At 42.1% G+C, this 26496-nt stretch overlaps 3 protein-coding genes across 3 annotated transcripts; 2 read left to right on the top strand and 1 right to left on the bottom strand.

Annotated features, from left to right (window-relative positions):
• Positions 1 to 1312: 1312 nt before the first annotated feature.
• Positions 1313 to 6826, top strand: LOC118821462 (cytochrome c oxidase subunit 6A, mitochondrial). The gene is made up of 4 exons (XM_036590077.1): positions 1313 to 1480; positions 3438 to 3514; positions 5568 to 5710; positions 6583 to 6826. The coding sequence occupies exons 2-4, from the start codon at positions 3442 to 3444 to the stop codon at positions 6670 to 6672; spliced, it is 306 nt and encodes a 101-aa protein (XP_036445970.1). The 5' UTR covers positions 1313 to 1480; positions 3438 to 3441; the 3' UTR covers positions 6673 to 6826.
• Positions 6827 to 8198: 1372 nt separating this feature from the next.
• armc5 (armadillo repeat containing 5) lies at positions 8199 to 19796 on the bottom strand. The gene is given in 9 exon segments (XM_036589817.1): positions 8199 to 10278; positions 10280 to 10610; positions 10798 to 10930; positions 13256 to 14052; positions 16065 to 16903; positions 16905 to 16999; positions 18709 to 18819; positions 19194 to 19224; positions 19359 to 19796. Coding segments are annotated over 9 exon segments (3609 nt in total). The 5' UTR covers positions 19764 to 19796; the 3' UTR covers positions 8199 to 9411.
• A 782-nt stretch (positions 19797 to 20578) lies between these two features.
• On the top strand, positions 20579 to 24404 carry si:dkey-66i24.7. The gene is made up of 2 exons (XM_036589816.1): positions 20579 to 20797; positions 22190 to 24404. Exons 1-2 carry the CDS (start codon positions 20704 to 20706, stop codon positions 22837 to 22839), a joined length of 744 nt encoding a protein of 247 aa, XP_036445709.1. The 5' UTR covers positions 20579 to 20703; the 3' UTR covers positions 22840 to 24404.
• Positions 24405 to 26496: the final 2092 nt, after the last annotated feature.

Below are 26496 nucleotides of genomic sequence, written 5' to 3'. Positions count from 1 at the left end.
CGAGTCTGGGTTTGGCGAATGCCAGGAGAACGTTACCTGCCTGACTGCACTGTGCCAGCTGTAAAGTTTGGTGGAGGAGGGATGATATGGGGTTGTTTTTCAGGGGTTGGTCTAGAACCATTAGATCCAGTGAAGGGAAATCTTAATGCTTCAGCACCAAGACATTTTGGACAATTATACACTTCCAACTTTGTGGGAACAGTTTGGGGAAGAACCTTTCCTGTTCCAGCATGACTGAGCCCCAGTGCACAAAGCAGCTCCTTAAAGGCCTGGCTGGGTGAGTTTGGTGTGGAAGAACTCGACTGGCCCTCTCAGAGCCCTGACCTCAACCCCATCAAACACCTTTGGGATGAACTAGAATGGAGATTGAGAGCCAGGCCCTCACGTCCAACATCAGTGTCTGACCTCACAAATGCTCTTCTGGATGAACAGGCGACAATTCCCACAGAGACTCTCCAAAATCTTCTAGAAGCTTCCCAGAAGAGTGGAAGCTGTTACAGCTGCAAAGGGGGACCAACTCCATATTAATGCCTATGGATTTAGAATGGGATTCATAAAAGCTCCTGTAGGTGTCTCAGTACTTTTGTCCATACAGTGTATATTTGTTTGGCACAAATCTTGTGGAATGAAAATGCACTGTTGAAGATATGGGGACATTTTGCTGCACCTAATGATGAGTCTTTAAATACAGGAGTATACAAGGATACGTACATGCTACAGGGATACATACATACAGGCCTTTGACCTTAGACAGTTAAGGCATGCTTTGGAGTCTGCTTCACTCCAGGTCAGTTCTACGCTGCTCCAGCACAGTCACTTCTGTGTTCTGTTTGAGCTCTGAATACCACTGTGCTTCAGCCTGCAGTAATAAAATCAGCCTAAAACATTAAATATTAACTCTGCAGCTCAGGCTATTGGTGAGTAAAGAAAACATGTAGGAAGGAACAGCTTAGCAGGTCAACAGAACAGCTTTTCTGTTGTTTCTACTGTAGAACTAAAGCTAATTTTAGGCTTGATTTACTGCATCTAATAAAAAGTAACCTTTTTTAATGATGAGCCCCTCAACAACATCAAAATGTTCATGTCTTCCATTACTGAACACTGGGTCCCCATAACGAGATAAATGCATGACTGCATACACACAGACACCTGCATGTGATCACGTAGCCAAAGTTAAGGCTGGTTGGCTGTGTGAGGTCAGTTAAAGGTACAGGCAGACCTACTCCTTCAGTAACCCAGCTCTCCTTCCACCTGCTGTCCACCCCCTGCACTTACAGCCTGCCTGCACTTGACCAAATATAAACTTCATACTATCATACTTGGCAGCAGGACGGCTTGCATTGGGGAGGAGCCTGCTGTTTCGACAGCAGGACAGACTGAAGGACAAACAGCCAGAGGAGAAAGAGAAAGTGGACCAGAAGTCGATCACCACAGAGAAGAAGGACAAAAATCCCACCTGATCATCCATCAGGACGAAAGTGTGAGTGAAGTTTTAATATACGTTCCATTTTTTTATGCTATAATGCTACCCAGGAACTTAGATATTTCCTTCCTCAAGTAACATGACACATGACCCACACTGAAGAGCTTGTTTTTCTCTACTCTGTGCGACAGTTAAACATTGCAAATCTGACATTCCATTTGTAGAAGCTTATTAATGCATGGAATTACTGATCTTATTAATTAATAATGTAATATTTGAGCTTTGAGGGGTCTAAGGTAATGCTTTGAAGGGCATTGTTGACTAGACAGCTTGCAGGCCTCAGCCTAAGAAATATGACATTACTATAAAGCATTTCACATAAAAATGATTATACTATTAATGTAAAAGTAAAAATGAGAAAATAAAATAATGAAGTAAAGAAAAGAGACAACCTCACATTTCTGTGAATATAAAGCTAATATTCAGATTGTGCTTATTTATGAGTCCTGCATTTGGTTTCTTATAATTGCTGAGTTACAGTCAGTCTTTTTAAAGGGGAATACCATTAATTTTTCCCAATTTCTGCAAAATTATATAATTGAGATGTGAACAGAGTCACTCAGATTGGCTTGGTGTGAAATGGTTGATAGTAGAGACTCAGATTTCTTTGCAGTGGTGGTGATAGGAACCAGGCGTCGCCATGACTACAACACAGATATAGACAGTTTATTTACTATCCAAAACCACCAGTGAACCAACAGGAGTCTTCAGAGTTTTATATGGAATGTTGAAGATGGGAAAAAGTGTTAGATCTGGAAAATGAAGTTTTCAGGCATCAAATTTGTGAGGGAGCTTTTAGAGGCGTCAGACGTCTGGTTCCATTCAAAACCGCAGTGAACAATTCGGACTAAAACAGAGCATTTCACATTGAACTACTCTAAATGACTTTGTTTACATCTTAAAACTTTGCTCATATTATGAAAAGTGAGTGAAATTAAGCCAATATTGATTTGATTAATGTACGCTGTTTACTAAGTTTAAACAAACAATATATGAATATTGAGAACATATCCAGAGTAAATACCATATATAATTTTTTACATATAGTATTCCCTCTCTAATTTACAGGTAGCCTAGCCTTTTGAAATAATAGCAGCTTGTATGCTTGAAAAACTGAAATAACTTGTGAACACTACCTGTAAAGTCGTTTTTCTTGGGAAACGTTTCTAACGTTATGATAAACTATTGATAATGATAAACTATTTTTTCTTTTTGCATAATATGACATATTTGTGAGTGAAACAATATCTGAGAGGGTCTCTGAGCCAGCTGAGCATTTTCTCTCCATTTTCCCTCCGGTGGGAGGCAGAGGTGAAACATGGTACTATTGATTAATGATTAATATTACTTTGCCCCACCCACTGATGCACAGTGACATCAACAAAAATCAGATGTTGTTTTAGAGGCGGGGCAAAATCACAATCTGATAAAAGAAAGGATTTAATATTATAAATGATATAAGTATGCATCCTTATTATGACCACAGACGTGAAATAACAAGGTAAAATTTTGGATTTCAGGTTGACTTTTACTGTACCTTTGAAAGCACGTCGCTGCTGTCGGAAGAAAACCTCGTATCTCCATTTTTGTTGTTTTTCAGTTTTTTGACATAATTTGAAATGCCTGTTGCTCTTTACATTCTGTGTAAATTTCATGAAGAATGGACCCAAAGAAACGGCCCAAAATGATATGGAATTCTGGTTCCATTGACTTACATTAAAAGTAAAGTAGGTTTTTTCCTTCTCCTGTAAAGTTACCATTTTGGAGATACAAGGTTTTCTTCCGACAACAGCGACATGCTTTAACCCCACCTTTAATTCTAGTTTTCTGAGATTAACAGCTCTTAATCCATAATCTACTCCACGTTGCTGTTTGTCTCAGTTCAGATGCGCCAATCGTCTCAGTAAATATAAAGGTGTAATATGCTTAAGTGTTTTTATTGTCTGGCCTGCAGAGGGATGGCTGCGTCTGCCTCGTCCATGGTGGCACGGCGGGTCCTCGCTGCTGCGTCACATGGCCAAGAGGGAGGAGGTCTGAAGATTATATCTTTATTTATATATCTACAGTGTGTGCCTGTGTCCTTACCTCACTGCTCATGTAACTCATTAAGTCTATGATTCCTCACGTGAAGCCAGTTTCAAAACAATGTAGGTGACCCTTCGTGACTTCAGTAAACTCTTGATGGCCACAGCTATCAGCAGCAATTATAAACACATGGGGTAATTGTGTATGAGTTATTCCTCACTCGTAGTTCTTAGAAAGAAGTGGAGAAACTGTGTGGAGAGTGCAGATTCTGACACATTAGCGTTCCCAAGTTCTATTTATTTATTTATTTATTTGGAAATAGCTGTTTAGTTTCACAAAAATACATTGACAAAATGCATCAATGCTACTTAAACGTATAGAGAAGTGAATATACAGCGGAATGCTGAGTGCACAAATCCCAGCCTATGACAGCTTTTCCAGTATTTTAGAAATATGCTCCTCTAAAACAGAACTATTTACAGCAGAACATAACAAGGGGGAGTCTGTAAGTTCATGATGAGATCATTTTTTTTCACTTACTTTGATGGAAAGTTGTTGCTGTGCTAACAGTCTCGTTTTGCTGAAATAAACAGCAGCACTTCTGACATTTTTGTGGCATCAGAAATACAATCCATACAGAATATAAACCTAATGTAAATGTAATTCCTTACACACAGTGGGGTCCAGAAGTCTGAGACCACTGGCAAAATGCTTCTATTTGGCAGTTCTTTACAATGTAATACATGATTGTTCATTACAAATAATATTATCAGCAACAATTTGAGTGAGAAGTAGACATCCACAAGTTGGTGCAAAAGCTGCTGGTCAGTAGATCAAATGCAAAAATGTGTTTCACTGGAAGAAATAAGAATAAATCTGAGCTGTTTGTTTAAAGGTCTTAACATGGCCAATTTCACAGATCGGCTTCAATAGAGACCTAAAAATAGTGCAGAATTTCAAACATTTTTTATTATTAATATTTGTCACAACTTTTATTTGTTTAAACATTTTTTAAGGCCTAAAACCTACTTATAGCTATTTCCAGATATTTCCAAAAAAAAAAAAATTTGGTCCTAGACTTTTGGACTCCACTATAACTATGTAAATAATTATGCAATTACGTTTAACAAGTTTAGCAAAATAACGGGAATAACTCCAGACTTTTAAGGGTTAATATCTAATAAAGTCACAAATTAAATCCTAACAGTATTTCCAAAGTAGACAGGCCTTCTAATGAGTGAATTCAGCTGCATTAAGTTCACCCATTGCTGGCACAAGTGTACACAGCTTATATAATCTCCAATGAAAAAAACCGACCAATAGAATGGGACACTCTGGAGCAGCAACACATGAGCCTGAGGCCACCATGCCCAATGCCAAGCGTGGGCTAGAGGGGTATAAAGCCCCTGTGGAGCAGTGGAACTGTGTTCTCTGGAGTGATGGAGCTCCATCCAATACCTTTGGGATGAGCTAAGTGATCCAGAACTGCCCATCCAACATCAGTACCTGACCTCACTAATGCTCAATCATATCCTCACAGCAATGTTCAACACCCAGTGTAAAGCCTTCCCAGAATAGAGTAGAGGCTGTTACTGCAGCAAAGAGGTCAGACTCACTACTAACACCCTTCATTTCAGGAGAAACGCTGGACACACAGTGTGTATGCAGGCACTTCAAAGTTGTGAATGATATTTCAAACTGCTGTGGTCAGTCAGTCACAGTCTACACTGGTATATAGATGGTGACAGTGAGATGTTTTAAAATATCCTGGTAAGCCAGTGCAGGTTTAAGCTTGTAGCCCTCAGTTTGGTGGGATATACCCTGGATCTGGAGTTCAAAACCATCTTGAGCCAGTTTTAATAATCTGCAGTGGAGTCGATCAAATGTGCATCAGCTTTACATGTAAATTCCACATTGATCTCCATTAAATTGTGATGCCTGACCAGATATCAACGTATCCAGTTTACCAGTCAGTTCTGGAAGCTAAATAAAACATATTCTACTGTATGCTGCATTACAGTGCTAACATGAACGTGATGTTTTCTGACTGAACTCACAGTAAAGACCTGGAAGATGCTGACGTACTTGGTGGCCTTGCCCGGCGTGGGTGTGTGCATGGTCAACGCTTACCTGAAGATGACCGCTCACGCTCACGAGCCACCGGAGTTCATTCCATATCCACACCTGCGCATTCGCACCAAGGTGAGCCCAAGCTTCGCATAGTGGACCTGAAGAATGAACACATAATGCAATAGTGCTCAAATCACAGCACATAAACTAACAATTAAAAACTGTCTGTAATATAAAACCTGTTTGGTTGCAGACGTGAATGAAATGATTCTAATATAAAATTAAAATACAAAATCATTGTAAATATATAACTTTTACACACAATTTTCTATTTTAATTCTTAAGTGTCTTAAAGGGCAACTCCACCAATTTGTCAGAATTTCTGCATACAATGTCAACAGTAATTCAATGGTTTGATGTCAAATAGTCAACTGTAGATAAACTTACCAGGGGGACACAATGTCTACAGCACAAATATGGCTATTTTATTTATTATTCAGAATAGCCTGTGAACCTACACGTGTCTTCTGAGTCTCTAAATGTAATGTTGATCATGGTTAAATACAACGTACAATGTCTAAAGCATCAGGCAGTCTATTTATAACCATGTCATGTAATAGCGTTCTGTGAGGGAGCTTTCCTAGGCATTCAGATGTCCGGTTCCACCTCTGAGAACAATTCTGACTCGGCACGTTTCTCTAGAACGGACCATTTCACATCAAGCCAGTCTTAATGACCTAGTTTGCGTCTTAACCATTTAATCCTGCAGGAATTTTGAAAATTCGGTGGAATCCCCCTTTAAATAAGTACCTCAAAAACTTAACAGTTAAAAAACCAAAAGCCCTCTGAAATGCCTTCTATTCACATGCAGAAGAAAGGAATTGAGTCCTGGGTCATTCAGGGTCAACAATACTGAATTGCATGTATCTGCTAAAAAGACAGTAGTCCAAACGGTCAGACGGTCAGACTTTACCGAGTCACGTCTCTCTCTACATCTCTTACAGCCTTGGCCCTGGGGTGACGGAAACCACTCTCTTTTCCACAACGCTCACACCAACCCCCTGCCCACCGGTTACGAGGGCTCTCACCACTGAGCGCAGCGCCACCTGGTGTCCAAGTTTAACTGTGCACCCTAAAACCTGTCCCATCGTCTCTCTCCACCAGTCCACTGCACAGCAGCTCAGCATCTGGATGGAGAGAGGAGCTGTCAGCTTTGACACAAATAAAGCACCTTTTTTGTAAACATGACGTTCTGTGTTTGACCAAATCAATAATAAATAAATAATAATTATAGTTTCCTACCTGAACCTCTAATTAGTTCTCATAGTTTATGAGCACACACTGCAAGACATGACAGAACACAGGAAATAGTGGAGAAGGTAAAGTAATATTTATAGTGACACACATTAGCAGTTTGAACAGCCCGAGTCTAATCAGCTCTGGTTTTGTTGATTTTCTAAGTGAAAATAAGTTCTTATAGTCTAAAACACAAACGGGTCATTTTGCTTCTCACTTTAGTTCAGGGGTCGCAACCCAAATGGTAAGAAGAGCCATTTTGTCATTTCAACAAAAATCAAACCACCTTGGGAGCCACAACATTTTATGTTCATTTTACCATCTTGGCTGTAAATATGTCTCCGTATGTGCTGATGTACTAATATAGGATATAAAATATAATCCAAACGAAAACACAGACTTACTTTGCTCTGCTTTAAGCTTCAGCTCAGCTATAGCTGTTTTTCTCACATCTCCAGCAGGAAACTTTTCCACCAAAGTAGAACAGTTTCTTGTAAAATGTCTCAATGTTTGATTTTTTATGAGGCTGAAGTCGTTTCTCATTCAAATTTTCCCATTCCACCTTAAATGGCGCCATTTAAGGTGGAACGGGAAAATCTGAACGAGAAGCTGGCGAATGAGAAGCTGACTACAGCTTCATGACTTTAGTGTTTGTCAGTTTCTCAATGCAGATTAAACGGATCAGGAAACCAGCTGGAGTGATTATAAATGCAAACAAGTCCATCAGTCTCCAAATTATCGATGTTCATCTTAAATCTTTCTCTGTCTTTTCGTTAGCTACTGGCTAGGTGAGACTGTTTTCGTTGCTATGGTGACCAGCAGTCTCCACGTGAACATTCAGGGTTAAAGGGTGAATCAGCAGTTCCACATTAACTCCAGAGTTTAAGACCATTTATTGTTAAACTGTGTTGAACGATCAGCAGAGCTTTATTTTACTGTAAAGGATTATTATTTTAGTTTTACCTACAAATCTAATTCAGCTGTGGAATAAAAGAGACGCTTCCTGTTGTCGACTCCTGCTTTAGTGCATGATTTAATAGATTAACTTATTGGAAAAAATGAAACTTAAATAAAATGTTGCATAAATTTTGCACAGGCCACATTTTTTCCAATATGTTAAATTCAGCAAATCAACAGTAACTGTGTGCTCAAATGTGTAGAAGTGTTCTCTGTAGAGGATGTGTTGACATAGGAAATCACCCTGACCGGGGTGCCCAAACTTCTGAATACAAATGAAGAGATTATATGGACAAAATATGAACCACTATGCCAAATGAAAGCATCTTCACACAGAGTCAGGGTCATTAACAAAAGCATACACAGCTGCAGTGCAGAGGCTTTTTATTCAGATGTTTCATGGGGGGGGGCGTCCCTTAATTTTGGCCTTACAGACTTTTGCATATACAGCTCTCTGTCACAGGATGGCACCCTAACAATAAACCAACGGATTCCAATCTATTTCTGACACTTAATACATTCTATTTTTTGTTTTGTTTCTTTTTTATAGAAAAATTAAGAAATGAAAAATATAACAAACATTACTCTATCCCTGTTATCTCCTTAATGCACATTATACACTGTACAAAGTCACAAACTACTTCAGTATATATATATATATATATATATATATATATATATATATATATATATATATATATATATTCTTATGATACAACGCATCACTGAGTAAATAAAGTAGCTTTTTGAATGCAGCATCAACATCACATTCCTTAGGCCCATACGACAAAATTCATCTATGAACGTTAGTGTGCAGACGGGCGATTTTACAAAAAATAAACATCAATACATGAGCACTGACAGTAGCCAAGGTCCAAAAAATAATAATAATCATAACATCTAATAAGTCCACTTCATATCTGCACTGCACTTCATGAAAAAGTGGTCCAAAATGCAAATAAAAAGTAAAACTGACATATTTCTGTTCCCGTCGGTCCCAAAATGACAGGTCACTCTTAGTCCACTGTTTGGGTCTTCAACGCATTCAGCTCAGTTTAAACTGAATTTGGCCTCTCAAAGCTGTTGACTTTTCCATTCATCAATGGCCCCCAAACCTCTCGCTCATTGTTCTGCACACTCTGAAATTGACACTTGATTTTTAAGGACAGTCTTTAAATCCCGAATCGGTTCCTCCACTTTTTGCTGGCAGTAAACCGTTAAAAAGTCTTTTACAGCCAATATGACACGTCATGCCGATCAATGCTAAACGGATTTCTCATCATGTTTACTGGCGTGTTGGTTGTACAAACACATGGAAAGTCAATCATAATGCATTTATAATTTCGGGATGATGGGATGCTCAAATGGAAATTCCTGTCTGGAAATCTTATAAGCAAGCTTTCCGGTTGGCATGTTTGTTGAACAAATATATGGAAAGTCAATCATAACGCCAGCCTTGGTCTTTATTTGCTCTTTCCACTTCTTATTCCAGGCTGATAATCAAGAATTGGTCAAAAACATGATCAAGAACTGGAGAGCTGAACAAAAAAAGCTCACTACCTCTAACTCCATTAGCAGCATTAACTCAGCGCTGCTGTGGCCAGTTTGAGAAGGTCCTGGCGCAGGCTCTCGGTGCTGTCCGCCTCCCTGGCGAGCCGGAGGAGGCAATCGGCGGACAGGGATGGAGGCAGCGGGGTGTTTTGGGCCTCCTGAGGCTGCAGCAGTGTCAACAGACAGGCCCGGCTCAGCCTGGAGTAGGAAAAGCGCTGAGAGAAAGAGTACGCCTGGGGAAGAAGTGACTGCAAAGAGCCGAACTCAGTGCCCTCATCCACACTGGACTCCTCCAGCAGTTTACAGTGTTGTCTGGAACACTTCGCTCTTTGCTCTGATGGCTGGCCGTCTGCTGCGGTCTTGGACTCTCTGCATACAGACCCCAGGCCAAGCTTGGTCTTTTTAGCCAGGTCACTTGTTTTACATGGAAGGCCTGGAACAGACGAAGCCGCAGAAGAAAGCAGGGACACACACGAGTCCTCAGCTGCCTTCTGTAATCCAGGCACCAAAAACCTACTGGCTCCTACCATCACCTCAGCCAGGGGGCTTTTCTGAAAGGCCTTGTGCCCTTTCAGACCTCCAAAGACCAAAGAGGTCAAAACAAGACAACGTCCAGCCTCCTCATCCATGCCGTGGCCCACGCTGGTCATTCGGCAGCCATGAAGATAATGAAGCACAGGCAGCAGCATCCCTCTGCTCACGTCTTTGATGGGAATAGAATCAGACTTACTGGCTTCACCAAAGCCGCCCCTCAGCAAAGCACGGAAGTATTCAGATCCAACTTCTTCCATGCTCTCATCTCCAGCTACCGCTTCTCGATTGGCTGTAAGCAGAGTCCCATCATCCAGGAGAAAGCTGAGGTTGTGGGCTGATGCTTCGTAAGGGACAGGTCTCCAAATTCTGGGGACAACGATTGGACTCTTTCTCCACAATTAGAGGATTTTTGATCGGACTCTGTGGTGCCTCCACTGCCGTCTTTCTTCTTTCCAATTCCACCTTGGAATACGCCAGTATACTAGAGAGGCAGCCAATCAGAAGGGAGACGTACAGGGAATGTAGTTTAGAGACGGACACCTGTTCGGGTGGACACATCCACGCCGAGAGGAATGTTCTACATTTATCGGAGTGGTCGCTTTCATCGTCGCCGCCGTCCATGCAGCAGAGAGGCTCAAGAGCGAATGTCAAGCCTCCACTATCCAAGAGCAGCTTCTTCAAAAGAACTCGGTTACTGTAAAAGGGAAATTATAGATCCGTTAATTGTTTTCATTAGGAAAACTACATCCTTACACTCTCACTAAATCCTTCCACTGATCGTTGCTCTCGTTATCAGCTGTGTTGCAGCAAGTATTCTGCAAGACTGCGGCTATAGACTCTGCAGCACTAACGACAGCAACAAAAGCGAGCATCAGACCTACCTGGTTAGCAAAGGCAGAGAGAGGACACAGTACAGCTTGTCGGATTCTGAGCCTGAGAGGACGATATGGCTGAGAACTCCAGAGCCGAATCCAGTCTCACTCTGAACACGAACGTTGCTCAGCAGCCCCTGACCTACAAGGCAAGTACAACACAGATATTACCTACAAACTCTCAAATTCTGTATAATGCTCCCTTACAAGGTCAGATACAAGATAAACTACGTGCATAAGGAAGGAGAAAATCAAAGGAAAACAGGTAAAAATGACTAGTTTTCAAAAAAATGTAAAAAATATATAAAGCAACTGGGGCTCCTAACAGCCACACAAGACCTGGTCGACACCAAACACTGTCCCCATCAGATAAACAGCACTTAAAGCTTTCATCTCTGAGAGAGAGGAGAAAATCAAGCTGCTTCAGATCTGAAAACACCCACAGGTGTTTCTGTCCATCCTTCCACTGTGAGAAGACGACTCAGCGCTGTGGGTCTGAAAGGATGTGTAGCTGTCAAGAAGAACCTCACTGAGAAAAGGAGACGGACACATCAAACAAAGAAGCTGAACGATGGACTGACCACCCCAGAGTCCAGACCTCAACACCACTGAATGTGTTTGATTACTTCAGAAAATGATCAACCAGCTTCTAAGACTGAACTTTGGAGGCGTGTCTGCAGATCTGAGACACTGAAAGTGAGTCTCCTGAAAAGAATTTGTAATTTTCTGTTTAATATTCATTTTCTGCTTTTTTTTGATGCTAAAATATGAATAACTTGTACTTTATGGCTATTTTGTTGTCAAAAACAAAGGCTGTGTCTAGAATCACGCACTACACCACAATTATATTGATGAATGCGCAATAAACTTGGTGCACTAGAACAGTAGTATGTGGTTTTGGACACAGGCTTTATAACAGGAGGGAGAGACAGGTCACTGGTTGAAAAATATGAATAGTACCTGATCAGATTTTTAAAAATAAGTTTTACCAAAACTATTCTGACTGTGTTTCTCTAAAATGAAGCATTTCACATTAAACCACTCTTGAATTACTTGAAAACCACTGTTTGCATGTTCACTACTTAATCATGTAGACTAGGACTGAACGATTTTGCCAAAATATCTAATTGCGATTTTTCTGACCAATATTGTGATCAGGATTTAAACTGCAATTGTTTATAACTGAGGTATAAACTGAGGTTCGGGCCTTTTTTGGGTAAGAAGACCAGCATATATTTCTTCCTGTCTTGAGACTTGAACTGATAACACTGTTAGTGCACCAGTCTGCCACTTATTTGTGGTTGTGATATCACAACAGTTCACAAGCTCCATGTTATTAGGTGACATTTCCCTACATAAAACGTTTACGTTGTTGATAATAGTTTTACAGTCTATGATAAAAATTGCAGCTCTTGCAATTTGAAAATTGCACATTTTCAAACTGTGATTTTGATATAAAAACGATTCATTTTTCAGCCCTAATGTAGACATTTAGAACAATTACTGTGTACTGAAGACTGACCGTTACCTGAAGGCTGAAATTTAGTTGTTTAATTTAGGGCTGTTTTTGCTAATACACTGACCAGACATGTCATTATGACCACCTCCTTGTTTCTACACTCATTGTCCATTTTATCAGCTCCATTTACTATATAGGTGCACTTTGTAGTTCTACAGTTACAGACTGTAGTCCATCTGTTTCTCTGCATACTTTGTCAGCCCCCTTTAAACCTGTTCTTCAGTGGTCAGGACCCCCATGGACCCTCACAGAGCAGGCACTATTTGGGTGGTGAGTCATTCTCAGCACTGCAGTAACACTGACGTGGTGGTGGTGTGTCAGTGTGTGTTGCGCTGGTCTGAGTGGATCAGACCCAGCAGTGCTGCTGGAGTTTTTAAACACCTCAGTGTCGCTGCTGGACTGAGAATAGTCCACCAACCAAAAATATCCAGCCAACAGAGTCCTGTGGGCAGCGTTCTGTGACCACTGATGAAGGACTAGAGGATGACCAACACAAACTGTGCAGCAGCAGATGAGCTGTCGTCTCTGACTTTACATCTACAAGGTGGACTGACAAGGTAGGAGTGTCTAATAGAGTGGACAGTGAGTGGACACAGTGTTTAAAACTCCAGCAGCACTGCTGTGTCTGATCCACTCAGACCAGCACAACACACACTAACACACCACCACCACGTCAGTGTTACTGCAGTGCTGAGAATGATCCACCACCCAAATAGTACCTGCTCTGTGAGGGTCCGTGGGGGTCCTGACCACTGAAGAACAGGGTGAAAGGGGGCTAACAAAGTATGCAGAGAAACAGATGGACTACAGTCTGTAACTGTAGAACTACAGAGTGCACCTATATAGTAAGTGGAGCTGATAAAATGGACAATGAGCGTAGAAACAAGGGGGTGGTCATCACGTTATGCCTGATCGGTGTGTGATGCATCAGAAACAGACCGTACGCACCCAGCTGTCTGATTTTGGCCTTCACTCGGTCAGACTGTCTATCATTCCTCTTTCCGTCCCTCTCTCTCTTCACCTCTCGGAGGCACAGCCTGTGTCTGATTAGAGCCACAGCCCCGGTCCTGATCAGAGCCTGCAGGCAGTTCGGGTTGCAGCTGAGTCTGCCCAGCATGCGGAGGCAGCGGCCGCTGGGGTCGTGGTGGTGGGTGAGGTAGTAGAGCAGCCCGGAGATAACAGGGGCGTTAATGAGCACTCCGCTGGGGTCTGTGGCATGAGAGAAGCGGGACAGCAGCAGCAGGATGGGGGATTCGGGGGCCCAAGGCTCAGGGTGGTATGGGTGCTGATAGACTGGGGTCTTTGGCATTACTGGGGGGGCTTCCAAAGAGAGCAGGCTGGAGCAAGAGGTGGTGGACGAGGAAGAAGAGGAGGATGAGGATGTACGGGGCCGCTTCCTGGGAGGAGAAGAGACTTTCGGTGGAGAGATGGGGGCGGCCGGAGGCTTGGGCTGGGGGGTGGAGGTGCAGGTGGGGAGTAAAGTGGGAGGAGAATTGGGGGAGGTTTTATTCAGCGCACTCTGTGGAGAGGCTGAGGCAGAGAGGCGGCAGGGTTTGGGTCTGGGGGAAGATATGGGCTTCGGCAGAGAGGGTGCTGGGGAGGGTGCATCGGAAAGAGGGGTAAGAGATGATGTTGAGGAGGGAGAGCAGGACGGATGAGAGGTGACTGAATCTCCATCCGTCCCACAGGGGGATTCCATCAGCTCCCCTTCGGAAGAGATCAAACCCTCAGATACCAGCCAGGACCTAAAAGCAGGAACAGCAGCAAAAGACTTACATTAAAATCAAACAGATTAAATCTGAACACAAATATAAACTCAATACTCAAAAAGTTTCCTCCTCTCCTCAGAGCTGTAGCTGTGGAGATGTGTTTATTAGTACTAGCGTTGTACAACATAACGTCCTCTAGGAATTATCAGGTTCTATCTACACTCTGAGCAGTTCTGAGATATTAAGCTTTAAAGATTTTGGATTCTAAACAGCAGAACTGATATGTAGAACACGTCTCTTTCATACATGTAAATGACCGACTCTCTAAATTTATTCTAAATGTAAAATATCTAATTTGTAAGTTTTTTTTTGGAACAGGTCTTATGCAGATACAACTTTCTAATCCTAATAACTCATGTTTTGCTTGGATTTATAAAGTTCTGTTTGGCAAAACATGAAAAGAAGCAGAGATGTTCAATTATACTCATAACTTGTTTTAAAACATAAAACTAGTGTTGTAACAGAGTCTACTTGTACCAAAAAGACCGCTTTGGTTCAAATGTTTATTATTTAATTACCTTTAAGCCTTAATATTTCGAAAAAATTAAGACAATAAGAGTTTTTAAAGATCTGTAAAAAGACAGACGGTTTCAGCGACATGTTTTCATGTTTCGTAAGGTTTTGTAAGCTTTTCCTGCAGTCGCTGAGCAGAGCGGCGACATGATAAAGAAGCAGAACCTGATTGGTCCTCTTGTGTGTATCTGAAGTGATAGAACCTTATAGAACTAAGTTAGAGTTTGACTTTAACGATATAAGCTTTTTGTTTGCTAAATAAAGAGTCTAAAAATGCATACAAATCAAAAAAAAACAGCTCACGTAATGTTAAGAAGTTGTCATAAAATAATATGTGAATAACTCAATTTTGACAAAAAATAGAGTCAGATAGTCAGATTGAACCTTATAATTCCAAGAGAATGATATATTGTCTGATAAACCTTAGGTCAGAAAAGTAGATGTATTGATGTTCTTGAAAAAAAGAAACACTCAAAACAAACAGTTCACCACTGCATCCATAAATGCATGTTAAAACTCTAAAATGCAAAGAGGAAACTGTACATAAACAGGATCCAGAAACACAGCCACCTTCTCTGGGCCTGAGCTCATTTAAAATGGACTGAGGTTAAGTGGAAAAGTGTCCTGTGGTCCAACAAATCAAAATTTGAATTTTTTTTGGGAAATCATGGACACTGTGTCCTCCGGACTAAAGACCACTCAGCTTGTTATCAGTGCACAGTTCAAAAGTAAGTATCTGTGATGATACAGGGGTGCTTTAGTGCACATGGCATGGGTGACGTGCACATCTGTGAAGTCACCATTAATGCTGAAAGATATATACACGTTTTGGCAACATATGCTGCCATCCAGACGACGACTTTTTCAGGGAAGGCCTTGATTATTTCAGCAAGACGATGCCAAACCACATTCATGTATTACAGCAGCATGGCTCTGTATTAAAAGTGTCCGGGTGCTAAACTGACCTTTCTGCAGTCCAGACCTGTCACCACTGAAAACATTTGGCACATTATGAAATGAAAAATACGACAAATGAGACCCTGAACTGTCGAGCAGCTGAAATCCTGTATCAAACAACAACGAAAACATTTCACTTTTAAAACTACAGCAGTGTCTCCTCAGTTCCCAAACACTTACAGAGTATTGTTAAAGAAGAGGTGATGAAGCACAGTGGTAAACCGGCCCCCCGTCCCAACTTTTTTGGAATGTGTTGTTGGCATCAAATTCAAAATGGACAAATATGAAAAAAAAAATAAAGTAAAAAATTCTCAGTTTCAACATTTGATATGTTGTCTTCGTAATGTTTTCCTTTAAAAATATGGTTTATATGATTTGCACACCAGTGCATCCTATTTTTATTTACATTCTGCACAGCGTCCCAACTTTTTTGGAAATGAGATTGTGAGTTCTATCTAAATAAACATACAGTTCAGTTTACAATGAGGCCACGCCAAGTATAAAATACGTATGTTCACCTGAGGCTGAGGAAGCTGGAGGAGCCGGGGCCTTGCTCCTTCCCCATCTCCTCCCTTCTGCTCCCTTCAGGGGCTGGAAAGTCAAATGAATCGAAACAGGACGTCATCAGCTCAGAGTTGGAACCGGAGGACAAGCTGGCGTCCAGTTTGCCCAAACTGAGTTCTTCTCCTTTGGAAAGTTCCACCAGCCGGGCGACCAGCAGTGGCACCAGGCCCAGGTCCTGGAGCTGCTCCAGAGCTGACTCGTCGTAGACGAAGTCCACGCACGCCAAAACGGCCAATCGCGTGAGCGGATGGTTTGGATGGGCGGCCAGGAAGCCAATCAGCACCTCCAGCCCACCGCTCTCTTTCACTTTAGCCCTGTTCACCGCCTCTTTACAGCAGAGACATAAAGCCTTGAAAAACACACCAGACCTCAAGGGGTCTTTTTTAACTTCTTCCGCAAACTTCTGAATGACACCCAGTGAGCCCACCAGGGGGCGCAAGCAGCCTTGAGAGCACAGATTAGCCAAAGTCTTTAAAGCCAGCTCCTCCAGAGGCTTTTCTTCTTCTCCTGAAGCCAGCAGCCCGAGCTGAGCCAGCGCCCCAGACATGGACACCTCTCGGGCACATTCGGTGCCGCAGCCCCGGGTGAGCTCGTGGAGGGCACGGAGCGATGCCCGCCTCAGGCCCGGCGGATACTCCGGGGCGATGAAGAGCGCCAGAGCCGGAACGGCTCCCTGGGACAACAGCGAGAGGCGGTTGGCCGGCGTGTCGGACAGGTAGAGCAGAGCGCGGGCGGCAGACTGAGCGCGCTCCAGTTTGGGTAAAGGAAGGCAGAGCAGCCGGGGGGAGGGCAGAGGGAGAGGAAGGGGAGGAGGAGGAAGGTGAGGAAGGTGAGGTACAAGAAGGAGGGTTGGACAGGGCCAGGCAGAGCAGGAGAGGAGGAACACCACCTGCATGAGAGAGAGGCAGAGGTGGTTAAAGCTGATGGAATGGAGTGAAAATGTAATAATAAATGGGTTCAGCATTTATGAACTTTGGACAGCTGTTTCAAAATAGAAACAGATATGATTTCCTCACCACAGATCCAGCAGATTTTAGTGATTTCCCTGCTCAAACACAGCCTAGTACTCAAACAATTAACCGCTAACTGAATCGGGTGACTAGAACATGAAAATCGCCAAACTGCGCTGTACTAAAACCCAGCAGACCCCTGATCTAAAGGAATGATGAGTTCCCAGATGTAGTTGATCAGCGAAGACATGTTTGGTGTCCAAATTTTGCGTATTTAGTTTAGTGGTGGAACTACAGTCACACTTACATGCAGCCTAATTAGTTAATCCGACTAACAGCTCAATCGGAATAGAACACGTCCATGTATACGGAATAGACTAGTCCAATTGAGGCCATTCAGAATACAATCTCTATCCAATTAAATGAGGTGGGTAATCCTGTAAATAATCCATTAAACAGAAGAATAATATCTGTGTAAACGTCTGTATCTGATTACATTCCCTATCAGAAAGTCTAAGTCTGTTCTGATCATGTTCGTCACGTCATAGTGAAAGTTTATACCGTTCAACATGGCGGAGCAGAAACTGGTCTGCAGAGGAGACGAAGTTTATGCTCTGATCTTTAAAAGACGGCGGTGGGACGGACGTCCAGCTTATGTGTCTCAGAACACGACGTCTTCCTCTCGGCCTTCTTTAATAAGGACATGTGAAGGACGTTTTCCTGAGTCTGACGTCATTTTAATCTAATTAAAACACAAGCGCTGCTCACTGCTGCTCATCTCACTCTGACTGGACTCACGTGATGCTGGTTGTCCTGTAAAGTGTGCACTAAGTGGTCTTCCACGCATGCACATACTTTTATTCTACAATTCTAAGGGAGATTTTTCATCAGACTCTTGAGTAGAGTGCGAATAAACACCTCAGTCTTAATCTATAATTGAATGAATTCAATCGGATTGGCAAAAATCTTTGCATGTAAACACAGAGTATGAGGCGAACGTTGCTAACAAACACTAGAAGTCAATAATCACCAAAATATTTTCTGTAAACACAGCCCCAAAACGTTTTTTAACCCCCTCAAATTGCATACAGGTCTTCATTAAGGACACACAGACTTGTCAATGAGGTTAAGGACACAGTATGACTAACTATGAATTACAAAAATGAACAAACCTTCACTGCGTAGCACAACACGGCTCTGTTATTTCTAATTCGGAACATAAACATTCACTTAAAAATTCAAGACCAACAATTATTCATAAACAGAAAGAACCAGAAACTGTTACGGTTACACACCTGCGTGACGTGTGCACACAACAGGCGGTCAAATTTTGGTACAACACCTGTTTAAAGTGCTGCCTGCTGCCTTCAGATACTTAATTTTACAGTTCACAGTAAGTCACACTGTATCCTAAACCACACTGACAAGCCTGCGCAGCCTTAATGACGACCTCGATGGTGTCAGAGGGAGGGTTTGGGGATGTACTGAGGCATTAGTGTGTGTATATCACCCTTGTAGCTCCAGCAATAAAGAGGCAATATATATGTCTCTGCTGATTGGCTACATCTGGGTAAGTGGTAATCGTGTGAATTCGATTTTTCACTAAACCGTTCAACAAAGCTAAAATAAGGCAGTGAACACAACGGACCTGCTGCGTGAACCTGCGCAGAGCCCTCAGGATCCATGGCGAGATTTCCTAAAGCGCGAGCTGCCCGATTCTCCACCGTCTCCTCTGAGGCATGTCTCTTCAGGACCTCCACTGCAAACGTTAAACAGTACAACAGTGTGGACAAACACGATACACTGAGTTATTAATGCACTTTAAACGCCCAGGACCCACCAGCAGGTCCAGGCTTTTATTTACACACTTCTGTATCTTAAGGACAAATCAGCCAGTCTACACTGTTTTCCATGTAGTTACTGAATAATAAAAATTAGAATGTAATAAGCCAAGGATTTTAACTGTTACACAATCCAGGTTTATTTAATACAAAGGTATACTATTCAGTAACTACAGGGACTCCAATGCAAACTAATGGAGCTATTCTTAGGTTATAGAAGTATGTAATAAAACTCTGAGCCTGTCGGTGGGCAGCGGTTAAGGGGTTAATCTGTGAAAACCAAATTACTTACCCACAACAGAAATGCCATCCAGTTTCCTCACCTGAAAGGGACAAAAAAGAAACCAGATGTAATGAAACGTGGGAAAAGACAGATCTGCTCTGTCAACAAGGTCAAAGCGAGTGAATATAGAAGGCAAGCAGCCTGATATTTATTCCCTCTCTGCCTTGCCCCTACCTCTGCTCGAGTTTCCTTCTCTGTGCAGCAGTTGGCCAGGATGCTGAGGGCAAGATCCAGGACCTTCCTGGAGCTTTCAGGCCTGCGCAAGATATCCAACAGGGGAGGCAGCCCCCCCTTAGCCTGGTAGTGCACTATCCTGCTCCTTCCGCCTTTAACGTGCTGGGTCCGGATGGCCACCAGTGCCCGCCACTGCCCGGCTTTCAGCCTCTTATCGGCCTCTCTGCTGGTCTCTCTACCACTGATGGGCTTATTGTCTGCCCCAGTTAGTCCACTACTGGAGTTTGACTTGGTTAGTTGGGCCAAGCACCATGACAGTGAGGACTCCAGAGGAACAGAGGAGGCCTCTTTAGTGCCAGCTGTACCTTTTGGGTGTTTTCTTTCGCCCCCTGCCTGTGCTGCCATGGTCAGCCTGCAGCTCCTGAAACCCCCTCCGCCGCCCACCCACCGACCTCCCCTTACTGTCCACTAAGGCAGTTGCAGTTTCTCCTACGGCTTCCTTTAAACTTCTATGAATAAGTGTGAAAGGCAAGAATTATTCATGGTTTTAAACACAGAATAAAAAATTACAGTCCAAGCAAAAAAAAAAAGGCAAGAACTGAACTGAAAAACTTGAGTCCAAAAAAGTGCCAAATTACCTTTAAAAATAGTTAGCAAAACGACCGCGCACATCTACCGCGCACATTCAGCAAAGGCTGCTGGGAATTGTAGTTTTCCGTTACCTCCCTCGTCCGCTCGGTAAATAACACAAGGCCTGAAAGTAGGCCACGCATACACTAAACCTAAACAACGACGGTTAAGGATTTACTGTGCATATGTATCCGCATTCTGTCGCAAAGTGATAATGATTTGACATTAATCTACCTTCCTAGCGGCCTATTTCATACGTTCAAACAAACGCTATCGTCTCGGTTTTGCACTGACGCCATCTTTCGCAGAACGACGAAAAGAGAGTGGCAGGGGGAGGAAACGGGCAGCCCAGCGTTAATGGTTTGCGGGTATTGTAGTTCTAGTCAACCGTTATGTCGGATTTAATCGCGATTTTCTCAAAGTAAACCCGTTTAATGTACGACTTACGCATATATCGTCCATTTTGCTGGTTTAAGAGATCAACAAAGCCACGAATGTCGTTGCGAACGAAGAAACGGCTCGTTCGGAATTATTTCAGGACTGCATTTCCCATCATCCTCTACCCAAGCCGTCCCAGTTTAAGAAAACAAATCAAGTCAGATTGTTGTTATAGTCATCGATGTTGTGGAAGAGTCATCGCTACCAGTCTAGCGTTGTTAAAATCCACGATTACAGCAGCAACGGCTGGTAATATATACTAAAATCAGCAGGAGGGATGGAAGTGATTGAGTCGATAGTTACGGACGGGATTGAGGTGGAAGAGTCAACAGCCACGGTTTCGACGCTGGACTCGGAAAAGTCGAAAACAGGTAAAAGTGATGAATGTGTTCATGGAGGCGGTGAACAACGTGAGGTACCGATGGCATCGCTGCGTGCTTTTTTTTCTGTCCACATGATTTGGCCTTGAAATTTGAATAACTTTTCGAGATGATTTAAACAGTTCTTTAACGTACTGAGTCTAAAAGCAGAACTCATTCATACAGACACAGTAATGTAACAGCAGCAGAGTGGAGATGAGTTATCACACGTTATACAGCGTCTCTTCTGCATCACAAGTTTCAGATGTACTGCACATGCGCGTTATCGTCCTCTTTTAAAGGGAAATTCCACCATTTCTTCAAAACCTCTGAATAATCCAGTCCTTGAGATATGAACACAGTCATTGTGAGTGGTTTGACGTTAAATGGTTCACTGTAGAGAAACCTGCAGACTCAGATTTCTTTACAGTGGTGGTGATAGGAACCAGGGGGCGCCGTGTCTACAACACACACATAGCCATTTTATTTACTGTCCAAAACCACCAGTGAACCTACAGGGGTCTCCTGAGTTTTTATATGCAAGGTTGGTGATGTTAAAATAGGCATGAATCTGAAATAGGTAAGTTTTCTTTGGGCACTGTTTTGCCTCACATCCCCCTGCGTGTACCCCTCCACCGTCAATGGCTTAAAATAAATTGATTCAAATACATTTTAAGCTCAAATGTTATCACAAAACTGTCATAAAACAATGTCTCAGACATCAGGCGGTTTATTCATAACCATTTCATGTTACAACTGTGAGGCAGCTTTTAGAAGTGGACGTCTGGTTCCTAGTGTGTAGAGCAACAAATGAGGCTTAAAGATTCAGTAACTCATTAAAAATGTATATTTCATATTTTAATGTACATATTATGTATTTAAAAATACACACACACACCCTGACCAGCCAAGTCCACCTCTTTGCTTCTACACTCATTGTCCATTTAATCAGCTCCAGTTACCATATAGAAGCACTTTGTAGTTCAGCAATTACAGACTGTAGTCCATCTGTTTCTCTGCATACTTTGTTAGCCCCCTTTTACCCTGTTCTTCAGTGGTCAGGACCCCCACAGGACCACCACAGAGTAGGTATTATTGGTACAAGTGGGTACAAGTGCAAGTGGATCAGACACAGCAGTGCTGCTAGAGAGTAACAACAAGGCGTTGTCCAAAATGTGCTTACTGTTATTTGTGTGTGTGTGTGTATATATATATATATATATGTACTCAAATATAAACTTAATTCCTGGACCTTTAAAAATATTAAAACCATGATGCACAAGGAAGCATTTGAGCTTTATTTGCTGTGCAAAGTTATGACAGTTTTATAAGAAGTTGAAAGTTTTTAAAATATGAACATAAATATAATTAACTATGTAATATTTCCTTCTTGTTTCCCCAAAGAGTTTGTCTGGACCTTGCAAGCCACATGGCACCTGGTTCATGTTCGTCTGGACATGGACCACGAGTTTGACCAGCCCGTATGCAAAAAGAAGAAGCTGTGGGAGACGGTGGCTGAGAGAGTGACCGCCAGGTTAAGAGCAGAGGGCTACCAGGACGTTGCAGTGAAGGCTTTCGAATGTGACCTCAAGTGGAGAAACATGCTGGCAACCTACAGGAAAAACGCCGAACGGGCCAAGCGGCTCGGAGCCCACAGCGTGCACTGGGAGTTCTTCAAGACCATGCATGAGGTTCTGGGCCGGAGCTACGAGGAGATCGAGGCTCAGCGCAGAGCCAAGCTGAGCGGCACCAAGGTGGGGAAAGCCATGGCCAGTAAACGCTACACACCGATATTACCCACACCTACTCTCACAGCCACAGCAGTCCCTCCTAGCAGACCCCCTCAGGATGTCCTGCAGTTGTATCTGGAGCTGCAGGAGAGGAAGCTGAACATGTGGGCCCAGCAGAAGGCTCTGGAGGAGAGGAAGATCGAGGCCATTAATAATCTGGCCAGAGCCATCAGCAGCCTGGCGCAGGACAGTACTGGTGCAGGACAGATGTCCAAAGAGCCCACAGTCTCCGACCCTCTGTCTTCACTTTCCTCTCAACATTAAAGGACCCATAGTCTACCTTTTTCTTGTATTTTATTTTTTCCTCCCTGAGCTCCACTTTTGACATTCGTGTGGTTTTGTGTACTAAAAACAGTCATAATTCATTTTCCCACCTTCTCTTTATCCCTTTCGTAAATGACCTCTTCTCTGATTGGTTCCCCTGCATTGTGCTGCAGAACTGAAATACTCCTTGTAACTTAAGCGTGAATGGGCAGGGCTAAACTGCTGTAGGCTGAATAAGCAGATCAATATAAACTAGTTGATTTTTTTGGTGACATCACAAAAACAGTGAACTCAACATTAAACTTTTAACAGTGTTTACGTGCTACATCAAAGTCCTATTTTTATTCATTTTAAAGTTATAAAATCGAGAAGCTAGAAAAAAAAACAAAACATATACATATATAAGCCTTTCTCCATTTGAAAATAGCCTGACAGCTTTATTCAAACAATAGTATATCATTTAATGAATATGATTATAATAATGATTACAATTGATTTGAACTAGGGATGCCAATATTATTATTACCGTATTAAATATACTCAACCTAAGAACCCAGTTCTGATTAAACTGAGGCACTGACAACTGTATGTTAATGATTATATGATCAAACACTAAACAGGTGTTGACTGCAATACACAATGATGGGCTGCTGAAAGTTCTGCATTATAAAGTTCTAAAGTAATATTTATGCCATGATTAGGTTTAGTTTAGTCTCACTGTACCTCAGTAGCTCTTCAGAGTCATCTCCATCCATCATATCCTTCTCCGATTTCACAGCGCCATGCATCACGTGTTCTCTCAGAGGACGTGGATGAAATTATTGTCCTATCATCCTCTCAAACCATTATTTTTAGATGCACGCTTCATTTTTTAATAGGCCCAGTGGAATCAGTTGCACCCTCATGCAAACAAACTGTTGTTTTATTGGAAATTGAATACATTTAACTTAACATTTTTGGTTAGACAGTTGTTTATTTGTTGGTTAATCATTTACATCCCTAATTATAACATCGCAAAATCATTACCGTGGCCTACAGATCAACAAATTATGATGCATCAGTGCATATTAACACCCCTGGAATGCATCCTGCTGCATCAGCCAGGGTCGTCCAGATGCAGTACGTTTAGAGCTGGGATTTCCGCTGCCCTGCAGAAACAGCAGATTCTCATCTCGTATAAATCATCAAGCTAATTATTAATGCTTAATTGGCTGAGTTAAATGTGTTAAAGCAGGAAAACCAATTTTCCTGCTGTACTTATTCTGGTATTAGCCTTATTCTTATATTCTGGTAGTTCTACGAAATTTAATGGCAACATTTTTCTCTGTGTTTCCACTGTTTTACATAATCCTCCCCAAAGTGTAATACTGTTTCATATTTCTTCAACCCATTTGTCTCAAAAAAGCACCTGTATTAGTCATCTGATAATGTTAGAACATAATTCATCCTCATGATTCAGTTTATCATCAGTATATCTGGATGTCAGGAGTGTGTGGCACGAGTTTGACTCGACTGTTGATAAGAGGTTGTAAATGTGTGACCTGTAAATGATTTTTTTTATTAAAAATGCATAAAATACAACAGCTCTTTGCATTATTTACAAACTTAAAAGTAAATAGCAGAGACAGCGTCACTGATTCAAAGAACAGCTCTTATAAAGCATCACAGACAATCTGAACGCTGGCAGCACCTCCTTGCGGAGAATCTCAGGAAGCTTAACATGAGTGAGATAGAAGCCAAGGCCGAATTACAGAAACTTCTTAACTCTGAAATCTTATCTGTTTAGTCAACATTACAACTTCAGTTAGGACTGAATTCAGGGCAGAAGCTGTTACAGAACATCAGTTCTTGAGGTCATAATCTTATCATTAACTCCAGATAAGAAAACAGTGTTACAGAAACATCCTAACTGGACTAAACCTCCTAAATACTGTCCTAACTTTAGGATAAACCCCAGAGGGTCTTAACTTCTGTTTAACTGTCTGTTTCTATTGTTTTATGCAGTGAGAGGCAGCACAGTTCACTATAACTGGTATAATGAAGTTACGTTTATCTACATTGAAAACGTTGCTTTGACTTGTGAGGGTTTTCTTTTCTAACTCTGCATTTTAAAAATCTCAGACGCTGCAGACTCGATCGCCATCGTCCCTCTGATTACCTTCGTGTGTTAATGATGATGAAATATTACAGTGATGGTGGTGAATAATGAGGAGACAGAGCTGAACGTGTGTCTGTTTATTAGGAGGAATAACGTTAGCACGCTCGGCTAAAGCGTTTGGGAAATGGAGACTGAAACGGCGACGCTCTGATAAACAGCACGAATCGCTGACACATTATTAACTTCAACTTCATCGCACTTTAGTTTTGTTTGACCTTGTTTTTTTTACCTCAGTAACGATAGCTAAAGTTAGCTGTCTGGCTAACTAGCTTATTTTGATCATAGACATACATGCCGAGATGCCGCGTTGTCTGTTGCCCTCTATCTGAGGCGATACGTCTGCGCGTCCGCCATGTTGGAGAGGTCAACATCCGCCTGTGAGCCAATTCACTTGTATTGAGAGACGATGTCTCAGGATTAAATCGGCTACAACTTGTTTATTACTCAACTGATTTTCACCTAATCTGTTTTGTTACAATCCTCAGACACAGATTAGTCTAGGCTTTCTTTAATAACTGATCGCGCTAATTATCCGTCCGGACCAGCAGGAAAGTATTCAGTCTGCACCTGACGCTAAAAACCGAGTTTAGCGCGAGAAAACACAAACACACATCAGTAAATCCATCAATGTGTGAATCACACAAGCAAAACGCCTCGCAAAAACATGAGCGTGGATCGCTGCGTTCCCTCCGTTATATAATCCTGTCCCGCTTTCTGAGTGTAATATTCTTTCAACAGTGTAATTTTGGACAGTATCTTTCTTAAACTGCCGCTCTGTAATGGTACTGAATGCAGTCCAGCAGCGATGTTGACCTCCCTAAAATGGCGGCGCCGTTGACGCCCCTGGCTGGACCATAGATATACATACCTGGATGCCGCGTTGGGTTCATTTTAGGACTCCCGAGTGAGTCCAAAATGAATGGGTTGATATGGAGCATTTGAGCAAAATCATAGTTTATAAATGCTGAAACATTTTTAATGTAAAAGAATACAATCATTTCCTGAACACAGAATATCATAAAACATTTTAACACTGCTGTTATATTTTTAAGAGCTTTTAAACTCGAGTTGTAGGAGTTTAAAACGGCGCCTCATGTATGTTCATGACGTCAGTGAGCGCGAACAGCCAATGAGCTGCTGCACTCGCCAATCAATTATCACACTCTAGCAGTAATGCCCGCCTCCTGCTGCCCAAAACCTGTTTGTTGTAGAAAAAAGGAAACATACAGGTGAGATTTCTTTGTTTTTTTTAGTGAAATACATCCTTCTACTTTCTAAAATCAAAGAAACGCTCTGGGAAAGTGATCAGAAACTATTTTAACTTCTCGTTTTTAGCCGTTGAGCTCCATTTACTCCCATTCATTGAGGACTCCCTCGCGGGCGCCCTCTGCTGTTCAGCAGTCCTGTTTTTGATATAATAAGGGGAATAGGAAGAGGCCAGACTCCTCATAAACCGGCTCTGGTTTGTATATCTATGATTTTGATTCGCTACGTGTTTA

This window comes from Colossoma macropomum, unplaced genomic scaffold, assembly GCF_904425465.1.
Source record: "Colossoma macropomum unplaced genomic scaffold, Colossoma_macropomum, whole genome shotgun sequence".
Classification (NCBI taxonomy): Eukaryota; Metazoa; Chordata; class Actinopteri; order Characiformes; family Serrasalmidae; genus Colossoma; species Colossoma macropomum.
This window is presented reverse-complemented; position numbering and strand designations above follow the sequence as displayed.

Excerpts from the sequence above, each read along its gene's own strand:
- LOC118821462 (XM_036590077.1), top strand. The coding sequence starts at position 3,442 with ATGGCTGCGTCTGCCTCGTCCATGGTGGCACGGCGGGTCCTCGCTGCT. Across the intron at positions 3,515-5,567 it reads ACATGGCCAAGAGGGAGGAG|TAAAGACCTGGAAGATGCTG; the intron begins GTCTGAAGATTA and ends CTGAACTCACAG. Across the intron at positions 5,711-6,582 it reads ACCTGCGCATTCGCACCAAG|CCTTGGCCCTGGGGTGACGG; the intron begins GTGAGCCCAAGC and ends CATCTCTTACAG.
- si:dkey-66i24.7 (XM_036589816.1), top strand. The coding sequence starts at position 20,704 with ATGGAAGTGATTGAGTCGATAGTTACGGACGGGATTGAGGTGGAAGAG. Across the intron at positions 20,798-22,189 it reads CTCGGAAAAGTCGAAAACAG|AGTTTGTCTGGACCTTGCAA; the intron begins GTAAAAGTGATG and ends GTTTCCCCAAAG.